General features: G+C 31.6%; 1 protein-coding gene across 1 annotated transcript; it reads left to right on the plus strand.

Moving 5' to 3' along the window:
• The first annotated feature begins 6,236 nt into the window (after positions 1-6,236).
• Positions 6,237-6,777, plus strand: LOC119668128. The gene is made up of 2 exons (XM_038077535.1): positions 6,237-6,352; positions 6,408-6,777. Exons 1-2 carry the CDS (start codon positions 6,347-6,349, stop codon positions 6,759-6,761), a joined length of 360 nt encoding a protein of 119 aa, XP_037933463.1. The 5' UTR covers positions 6,237-6,346; the 3' UTR covers positions 6,762-6,777.
• Positions 6,778-11,234: the final 4,457 nt, after the last annotated feature.

The raw sequence follows: 11,234 nt of genomic DNA on the forward strand, positions 1-11,234 counted from the left end.
ATTAATTTTAATCTTCCATTTTTGGAAGTATTCCACCATAAGGTCTATATTTCCCTGTAACGTGTTGCTTACATTTATAGCATCCCGATCCGAGTAGATCAAGCATGTGTCGTCTGCGTAAAGCGCCATTGATGTGGGACTTAAGGTGGGGATGTCTGCCGTGTATACATTAAACAATGTGGGAGACAAAGGCGACCCTTGAGGTACACCTGCTACAATTGATCGGGCGGACGAAAGAGTGCTATTAATTTTAGTACGGAAGGACCTTTCTTGCAGGAAGCTACCAATGATTTTAGTCAAACCACTAGGGATGCCAAAACGGGCTAATTTGACTATTAGACCATCATGCCAGACCTTGTCAAAAGCTTTGGCTATGTCAAATATAATCATCCCGGTTGACTCCCGTTTACTTAGAGCGGTTTGTATCAGCTGCGCAGTTCTGGCTAGTTGTAGTTCCGTGGAGAGATTATCCCTAAACCCGAATTGTTCGTCAGGAAGTATATTTAGGGCATTTACCGCTGTTTTAAGCCTAGTCAGGATTACTCGCTCTGCCAATTTCCCCATAGTTGGGAGCAGACTGATAGGACGCCAGTTCTGCGGAAATGAAGGATTCTTGTCCGGTTTAGGAAACACTACGACTGAGGCCAACTTCCAGGCCTTTGGAAATTCGCCAAGCCTAAGCATGCAATTGATGATGTTAACAATGCATTGGATTGCATCTTCTGGAAGATTACGTAGGCATTTGTTACTGATATTATCATATCCGGGTGCCGATCTGGTCTTTAGACTCGAAATAATATATTTAATCTCATCTCTGGAACACTGTGAGATGCTTTCATCTGACATCAGGTTCCTAAGATTAGCAGCCTCTTCGGCAATATTTTCTTCTACCAGAGAATTATAGTCACTATCAGTATTGGGCTGAAATTGCAGCTCCAAAGAATCTGCAAAGGCCTCAGCTTTGGCTATGTCTGAGAAAGTCATGCCGGTAGCTACATAAATAGGCGGCACTACCGGTTTACGTTTAAGCCTAAAATACTTGTTCAAAGCCCAGAAGGTTTTATTACCTGTATCAATTCCTGAAAGAAATTCGCACCATTTATCATTATTATATTTGCCAATTTTTTTCCTGATTACATTAGAGAGACGATTGGCTTCTCTTCTTCTCATAGGATCTCCAGTTATTTGAGCAAATTTTCGAATGGCATTCCTTTGTCTAATGATTTGTTTGATGTAATGCGGCAGATAAAAGTAGTTACTTGGTTTTCTGGTCCTGGTGGTGGAGCTATTATCCAATGCCTCCTTAATCTTGAGAGTGAGTTTTTGGATACAGTCATCAAGATCCTCAGAAGTTACTGGCCAATTATTTATATTTGAAATATCAACCTGATTCTTAAAAGAGTCCCAGTTAGTGGTTATGTACGTGAGATTCATGTTGATTGCTGGACAATTTTCAAGAATAAAAAGAACTGGTTTGTGATCCGAGTCCAGTTCATCAAGGACCTCTACGTGCACATTCGATTCTAAGTTATTTGAAATTCCGAAGTCAATGACGTGGCCTGTGATTCTGCCATAATGTGTCGGTTCACCTGGCGCATGAATCTGCCATAAGTGTTCAGTGGCAAGCCCATCAATATCCCTGCCAGCTCTATTTGAAGTTCTGTCACCCCAGCTGCTATGATATGCATTTAAATCGCCCGCTAAGAAAGTAGGTGTCTCGTTGTTGAGGATAACCTCAAGTTCATTAGGGAGAATTTGCAAACTTGGTGGCCTGTATGCTGACACAAAATTTATATTACCAAGTTGGCTTTCAACCAGTACAGATGTTGTTTCGAGCGATTGTTGGTTGCAAATTGTAGCATGATGTTTAATGCCATATTTAATCACGATGACTGTGCCACCACCTCTTCTTGAGTTTCTGTCTGATCTGTAAACAACATAATTGGGAATTTTAAAATGGATAGCAGGTTTCAGAAATGTTTCTTGGATCAACATAATGTCAATTACAAAATCATGCAGGAATTGGATGACCTCATGTTTCTTGTTAATAATGGAATTGGCATTCCACGTCACAATTTTAAGTCGATATGATGACAAACTCATTAAGAAGCTAGGGTTGGCACTAAACTTTGTAACAAGGACTCCATCATAGTTTTCATCATTGTACTAAGTTGTATCTGCATATTATTTAAAAGCTTCTCCATGTGGGAGGTTAGCAAGTGGGAATTGGACGAAACTTGCTCAGCTGTACTTCCCTTCTTCAAAGCATCGACATAAGAAATTGAAGGCTGCACTTTAGAACTCACCGTAGAAATTGGTGTGGAGACATTCTTTTTCTTCAGCATTTGCGGAGCGCAAGGGCATCCTCTATAGTTGGCTGGGTGGCCACCACCACAGTTCGAACAAATCGGGGCAACATCGCGTGGTTTTGTACATTGTTGGTGATGGTGAGAGCCCTCACACTTAACACACTTTGGTGTGGCTCTACAGTTAGTAGCGACATGCCCGAACTGCTGACAGTTATGACATTGTGGGGGACCTTTTAGAGGGCGCTGGGCTTCAATAATCACCTTTAAATGACAAATACTGGAAACATTATATATGTTCTTCTGGTCAGATGGCAGTCTGATTTTAACTAAATTGCTGGCAGCTTGTCTAGTTTTCAAAAAATGGCATTCAAAGATACTAAATCCTTGGCCTGCAAGATCTTCTTTAATATCATCTATACTCTGACCCTCTAAACCTCTAATTATTATATTGAGGTGTTTTTCGTCAGGAAGAAAGTGGGTGTGAAATGGCTCACTAATCTCATTTAGATATCTTGTTATCTTGCGATGGTCATCTATGGTGACAGGAGTTATTTGTATGCCCAAACGGACTTTCTTTGCCTCGCTAAAATTAATGTTTCTTGTTAAAAATTGCTTGACTAAAGAGTTCCACGTGTTGGTTCGACGGAGTACAATAGGTACAACTTTGCCTACTTTCTTATTTGAGGTTACAGGTTGTAAAAGATTTCGATTCGTTATATTGTCAGAAACAATACCATTAGTATGGATGTTTTCAGGCGTAGAGATCCGCTCAGGAGTTGGGAATTCAGAATTTCCTGTTGAAATTGACTTGACTGCTGTTGAATTTGGTGCTGTTTTAGAAAGTCTTTTCTTTACAACTGATTTCACCTGTTTGGTCGATTTGACTTTTGGATTATATTTCGGGAAATCAATTTCAGTATCTTCAATCTTAAAAGGGTCAGGCTCCGCAACAGAAATTTCTATCTCCATTTCTTCCTCATTAGAGCCAGCGGAGTCATGGGGGGAGCTAACTGGAGAAGGCGGTGAAACTTTCTTCCTTTTATTATTTAATTGATTACCAGTAGCTACTGGGTTTTTTAGCTTCAATTGTTTTTCCAAATCAGAATACCGGTCCTGGAGCATTTGAAATTGCTGCCTAAGTTTGATATAGTTGGCTTGTAGAATTTCATTGAATTTTTTAAGTTCAAAGAGTTCCTTCACACTGATGTTGACCATTTCAGTTGTGATTTCACTATTAGCCTGTAGAGGGATATCAGGGGGCTCTGATATATCTACTTCATTAACCTTTTCAGACATGGTGTCACTAGTTCTTCTCTAACTGTTGTTCCAATAAAGTAAATATCCAATTGTACCTCCCACTTGGGAGGGCCCTTAAAATCTTGAGTTGTTCTTGAGTTCTTAGGAAGCTCGTAAACTTAATTGTCAAAAGTATTTAATATCTTTAATAGGAAATTTGAAACTTCTGTCAAAAAAATTTAAATTTAATTTTTAATAAAATTTTTTCCAGCACAGAAAAAATTGAAACACAACTTCAGCTCAAAAAATCTTAATGAAAAAAAAAAAAAAAACTTAAACATTATGATATAAAAAGCTGCAGTATTTTTATTACCAAAACAATATATATATGAATATTCATTATATCTAGCCTACTATATTAATTATATTGGAATTAGAAACATTTCAATAACAAAATACAGTATTACTGTGAACGAAACACGATATAAGATCAAATATCCATTATATCTAGCGTAAAATAATCTGAAATTCAAAATTTAAAGGAGGTTGACACCTCTCTATATCTTCATAGGAGACAATATAATGTATCGTTGAAATGGAATATCCAAGGAATATTTCTGGAATATTCTAATTTCGCACAGCTGAATTTTAGAGCCCATTCAAGTTGGTGAATTCACTTTTCAAGAAGTTGAAATTAATGGCAACAATGACATCAGTGTTTGTTTAAAATAAAATAGTTCATAGGATTTCAATACAATATAAGAATCTATATCTAATTCCATTCCAAGATTACAAATAATCAAAACCGTGTAAATATTTAAACTAATTCTCAAAGACTCGTATTAAACACAAACGAGCACGACTAATATATGTTCCCTTTGCCTTCATTAAATCAGTCATTTAGCATATGACGACATCAGTCAAATTTTAGTAGTAACTAATACTAGAAAAATGTTTTCAGAATCTTTTAATTATTTATGAATTGCATTATGAAAGGCAATAATAAATTAAATTGTTTCAATATAAAATAAATACACGTTCATATTTTTGATTTAACCATATTTTGATTTTTGTTTCGTCTTATAGGTTTAAATGTCAAAAGTTAAGATATGAGATATAAGATATAAGACATATTCGCAGGCTTAGAGTTTTCCGAAACGCTTGAAAGTATAACATCTATAAAACGAAAATTTTTGCTAATTAGCTTTCTTTCATAAATATGTTATTATCAAAGGCGATTAAGTTAAACGAATCAGCTGATTACTAACGTCACAACTAATTCAAACTTTAAATGTTAGAAAAGCATATTAACTTTGATAACATTATGTAGTAAAACATGATTTGGCTATGATTTATTATATTATTATATTCACTCCGTCTTGCAAAGTCATTGCAAGGTACACGAAGTGTAAGAATGCGAGAATTCCTCTGTTGCAGAATTGTAATAGCAAAATGAAACAGCTGTTTTTGCAGCATACCACATCCACATGAGAAACAACTGATGTCAAAACAGCTGTTTTTTCATTTTTCGTTTTGTTGCGAGCATATATGCATGGATTTAGGTATAGCAAGATTGGTAGCAATTGCAGAAAACTTTGTGAGTATATTTTGTTGTTGTCCATTGCAAGTTCACACAATCTGTGCATTTCTTGCACTTTGCAATGAATTTGCAAAATAGATTGAATACTCCTATAGACTTATACGGCGTTTACATTGGCCGAAAATGGCTCATTTTGGTCAAAAATCGAAAATGAGTATCGAATGGCACATTCTTGCATATAAAATTTCAAGCACAAAAATGACCAATTTTCTCACATTCTGTATGAATGACGTTCGAATGCATTCCACATACGTTCCAAATGCAAAGGAATCCATTGAACATACCCTAAATAAAAGCTCTTCATGGCATTTTGACAGTTTGAAAAAGCTGTTTTTAACATAATTTACAAAAAAAGGTAAACAAATGTTTGGTGGTTGCATTTTCTTGAAAACGATGCACTGCTTTTTAGAACTTTTACTTCCCAAAAAGTAATTAATCGAAGTTAAAAATATGTTTTAAGTTTCTAATGTAAGGTTTGAAGGCATATTTAACCTTCATGCAACATTTTTTTGGCACAGGCCAAAACTCAAATCAACAGGCAAGTTGAAAAATCAGCTGTTGAAATGAGAACAAATGAAATAGAACGAATGTAAACACTTTCAAATGGCTCATTCAAAATGAGCCATTTTCGGCCAATGTAAACGCCATATTACATGTTAGTATGAATTTCAATTTTAAATTTTAGTAAGCAATCTTCGTAAGTCATTAATATTTTGAAAGACTTGGGGGTTCCGACGATTGCTAAAATAATCACGCTTTACGTTGAAGCATATAAAAAGGGCTTAAAGATTAATGCGACACAGAAGCTTAATCACTCCTTCAAACACAAGATTTCATACGACGGATTAAGATAACCAAACCGTCTGATTTCATCAATTACATTTCAAATTAAACATTATATTATAATATTACAGATATAGATTGATATCAACTATTTTAAGTCTTCGTTGTAAAATATTGCTAATTAATTGTTTTTTTATTACCCAGTCGCAATTGAATAAAATTGAAAAATAATATTTTACTAGCAATTGCACAACAAAACAAAATTTTCTGTTTTATGAATTCTGGAATATATACATATAATAATTTCACACAGATGAGATCAAATTCTCCACACTCTCCAATAAAGTTGCTGCATCTAGTTCTGAATAATACGATTTTAGTTAAAATTTGTCAAAATACAACAAGCAAAGTTTGAGAAATGAGCGTAAGTGAATAAAAAATATATTATTAAAAAAGTATTGCTAAATAAATACTTTTAGAAAAAAATAATTAAAAAAAAATCGCTTGCAACTGGAGTTGCCCGTAACCCAAACTTTTGCACCGAAATAAAGCAATTAATGGTTGAAATGGGTGTAAAAGAATATAGCACGGAAAGTGTTAACCAGTTGAATGATCTATTAATTAATTTCATAAAAAATTTGACGAAAGCAGCAATTAAAAATGCCTCTAAAACAAAATTGGATGCTCCAGCTATCCTGAAGGCTCTTAGCTATGATTCGGCCAAACACGATCAGGCACAATACATAATACAATCTGAAGAACTGATTGGCAAAACACGTCGGGATGTATCTGGAACAAAAATGAGTATGAAAAGTCTTAATAAGTTAGTTTGAAATAACAAGAATCAGACGCAGATAAATTATGTTTCCGTAGTTTTATCGATTAAATAAACTTAGCTGGAAACGTTAATGACTTATTACTAAATACTGATTTTCAATACAAATCGGCAATAATTGGCTTAGTGTATAGACTGGGGTTCTTCTACAGTTAGACTAGTGTGCAGTTTACTTGCTGTGTTGTGAAGCATATATTCTGTTCTATGTAGACATATTAAAAAAACTTAAACGCGTTATAACACAATATAATTTACTTTGTTAAAATGATTACATTGCTATATGGGTAAACTAAAAAACGATTCTGAAATAACTATCGGTCGTACTCAGCTGACATGCGTTAATGTGATTTTTTTACTGCAGAAGTAGTTGAACACAATGACCACGAAAAATATTTGACGGATTCAGTCAATCGACTATATTGCAACAGTTAATTGCAAATACAACAGTTATTTTCCTTCGACTGCCAGTGTCTCTGGCGACGACACTGGATACAATTTAACTTTCAGAATACAAATTTCTATTACAATATTTTCATTCTATTAACTTAAGGGTGTTACCTCCTTCAATTTTTATTATAAATCTTCTATTATTTTTATCAATTTTCAGAATCTTCAACTTTACAAAAGCATAGGACTTTATGAAAGAGTCCTATTCCTAACACTATAGATTTGACGATTTTAAAATATAAATGGAAATTATGATATAAAATTTTAAGGCCGAAATCATTAAACAATTTTTAGTTTCTTGATATCAAAAAATTTTTGTTCAAATAGTTCGGAGAATGCCTACTAAACATCACAGCACACCATTTTTTTCTTAAATTAGGTAATTAATTTACTATTCATTACAACAAAGATTAAATATATATGAATAAGTACATATGACTTCATATTCCACTAAGCTCACTGAAAGACTCCTTTCTAATCATCTTCTTCTCAGTTCTCGTTATGACAGAATTTAATTCACTGTTTGCGTGCTGTCGCTATATTTGGTTGATATCGATATAGTTTGCTTTGAACCATGTTGTGGCCATAATTGTTCTGTTATTTTAAACAGAATTACCTAATTCATTAAGCGGTTTCGCAAAAGTGAATACATTTCAACTCAATTTTGTGGGTCTATCAGTCTTTTCCAGATGTATCTTTTCTATACTCAGCTGATTTTCTCGAAGCACTTATGTTGTTTCTAATGAGTTTGGTTTCTTTAGCCAATTAGTAGCTTTAGCTTTCTTCTAGAATCTATGTCAATTGCATCATTCGAAACAGTTTAAAATTCATAACACACACTCTCAGACACATTAGTCTATGAGTTCCTGTAAATTCTTTCAAGTAAGCCTTAATTGTACTTAATTGTACTAGTCTCAAGTGCAGCTAAGACAAATGGATCGAAGTATTCAAGCAACCAAGAATATCCGTTGTTTTGTTTTGGTCACACTAAAGTATTTAATATGAAGACTGAAAGTCATGAGGACACTGCCAATTCAGATGTCAAGACTTTCAAGTTTTTTTTCGACTACTTACCAGTACTACTAATAGAAGATTGCGTTTTAATAGCCAATTCTCTACAGTGCAACTAATTATTGCTACTCTTTTTGATTTTTGTATCCCTAAGATTCCAGCTTAGGTGTCATATATTAACGAACTTTCTGAGAAATAGCTTCTAATAATTTTTAGCAAATGAGTCTACAAGAAATTAACTATATAATCTTGCTAATCTAGATTATGTACTCTTGCTAAGTTGAGTACATGTTTTACATCTAATCTAACCACTGCACACATTTCATCGTCTCCTTATCATCTCATTCTTACAGTAGTGATAGTGATGATTGATACTTGATTGAAGTCATACTGATTTTCTGACAGACCTACTCGGATTTTTCCAAATTTTAGTAGATTATAAATATTTTTTCACATATTTTTTCTATGGTCAATGTGTTCCTTTTGGAATAAATACTTACTTTTATTTTTCCATCGCATGGGAATATGCAATAGAGACGCATAGAGAACCGGTACAGTTAAAAATTTTATTATTTTTATAAGTACAAACGGGTTTTATATTGCAATTCATATTTGAATGATGTGATTCGTCCTAAATATATAAATTGAATTAAAATTAAAAGGATATTTACAATTCAAGATATATAAGATTTGTCTAGTCTTGTGAGAAAAGTTTTAAATTCTTTATATTGTTCTGTTACAAGACGATATCGAATTTTCCTTCCTTTTTCATTAATTTAGTGTATGAATTTTTTTCCCTGAAAATTATTATTTGTATTTATTTTATACTAAATACTATTGGTATTTCCTACCAGTTTGACGTCACCTAAAGCGTAAAAAAGATTTGGAGGCTGTCGAATATATTCTTATTTATTAAAAAGTCCACACTATTAAGAAATGTGATAAGTCCAGTATAGTCTTTTGCATCGAATGTAGTGATTAAGGCGAAAAACTCTATTTCCACTGTCCTATAATGGGCTCCTTCCATTTCTATTCGTTTATTATACTACCGAAAGAGGAAAATATCAAATAGAAATAAAAAAAAAATTTACTGATGATAGAGAGAAATAAATTATTATTTAAAATTATAATAATTATTTATATTTATTGACAAAGAAATAGAAAATTATTAAAGCATTTTTTAATGATGAAATGTTATTATATAAAATAATAAAATCTATACTTATAATTTTGATCAAATGTGCACTCTTTAAACTCCTATTTTAAAGTATATATTAAGACTTACTTTTCTGACTGTAGGTTTTTTATGATCAATATAATCCTAAATCAACAAATCTTATACGAAAATAAGCTTGTCAAGGTAAAGATGATACTAGCTTTCGCTTTGCTGGGACTTTAAATCTTTACACACAAAATTTTGTATCTACATCGACGTCTCATTTACATTTTACGATAGTTATTAATATTTGAAGTTTTCGATGTGATTTCATTTCAATATCTTTATTGAAAACAGAAAAAACTCAAACCCGATTGCTCTGTATATGACAACTATAGAATATAGTGGTCCGATTTTGGCAAATCAAATAGAAGGGATTACATTTTGTAAATTATTCTCAAGTTCTAAATTTGAAGTACATACATATAAGGTTTTTCTAACAAAAACCTGCTGCTGATTTAATAGTTAGTATACCAGTTACATCTAAATCTGAATAAAAGTAGATTTTTTTTATATGTGACATAATTCTTTATATATAGCATAGGCTAACAATACAATTCTTCGTCTATGGTACTTACATTTCCTCTAAACTTAATATTTTGGCCCTTTAAAATTGCAAAAATAAAAATCATGACATAATTTTTCCATTCATTTATTTACAATATTAATGCTAAATATATTTGTTTACATTTTGAATATTAATTTTAAATATTTTACAACAATTTGTGTTACATACGATAAATGACATGAGGGGACAGTTCAAATAGTTTTAAATGCGAAAGCAGTATCTCATCTTAATTTCATAAAAAATATGAATTAAATCATCAGATGTTCTCATATTACACAGAAAGATTAGAGAAAGAACTGATTAATAGATTAATAATAATTAAGAGTTTAAGAGTTTAATAATAAAATCAAGAAATAATGCTGCAGTTAACAAAAATATTTTCACACAAACTATTTGAATTCTCCCACTGTTTGTATTTCAACTTTACAAAATTTATAAATAAAACTAATGTTTTAAAGATAGTTATCTTATTCCATAGTAATTTAAATTACAGTTAATATTGTCATTATAAATGTTTGTAGCATTTTAAAGATGAAATTGGCTTAGATTACAACATTCTCTTTATATAATATTTTCATTAGTGAGTCTATATCCATATGTATTTATATATAATAATATAAATGTCAGTGAAATACTCAAAATAGGAAATTTTCCACATATCAAACATTTTCAGAAATATATATTAATGAATATTAAATGTTGTTTTCAAATAGTTTTCCTAATTAGTATAATATGTTCATAAAAACATATGAGGATTTGAATTAATTATAAAAATTCGTAATCAATAATTTTATTTACTTATATATATATTATATACATATTTTTATATTACAGTATTTTGTTATTCATTTAAATGTTAAAAACAATAATTTCATTGAATTTATTTCTTAATTTAAAAACATTTCCTTCTCTGTAAAACACAAGCAAAACAATTTCGGTAATTAATTTTTTAATTACATTAATTATTCAATTATTAGTACCAATCACAATATATTGTAATGTAAAGATTCTGTAAATATAAATCTTATTGAAGCATTATTCTTATAAATTATTACTCTTACATTATAATTTTATAGAATATATTCAGCCCCAAATTATCTTTTTTATAAATGTCATAAATTTATATTCTTAATTATATTATCCAATTCATCTAAAGGAAGCAGATAATAGACATGTTAATGACTCTTCGTTTCTACGTATGAAGCTACTATGAGTTAAGTAATTAACTG

The sequence above is a fragment of the Teleopsis dalmanni genome, chromosome 1, assembly GCF_002237135.1.
Source record: "Teleopsis dalmanni isolate 2A chromosome 1, ASM223713v2, whole genome shotgun sequence".
Lineage (NCBI taxonomy): Eukaryota > Metazoa > Arthropoda > Insecta > Diptera > Diopsidae > Teleopsis > Teleopsis dalmanni.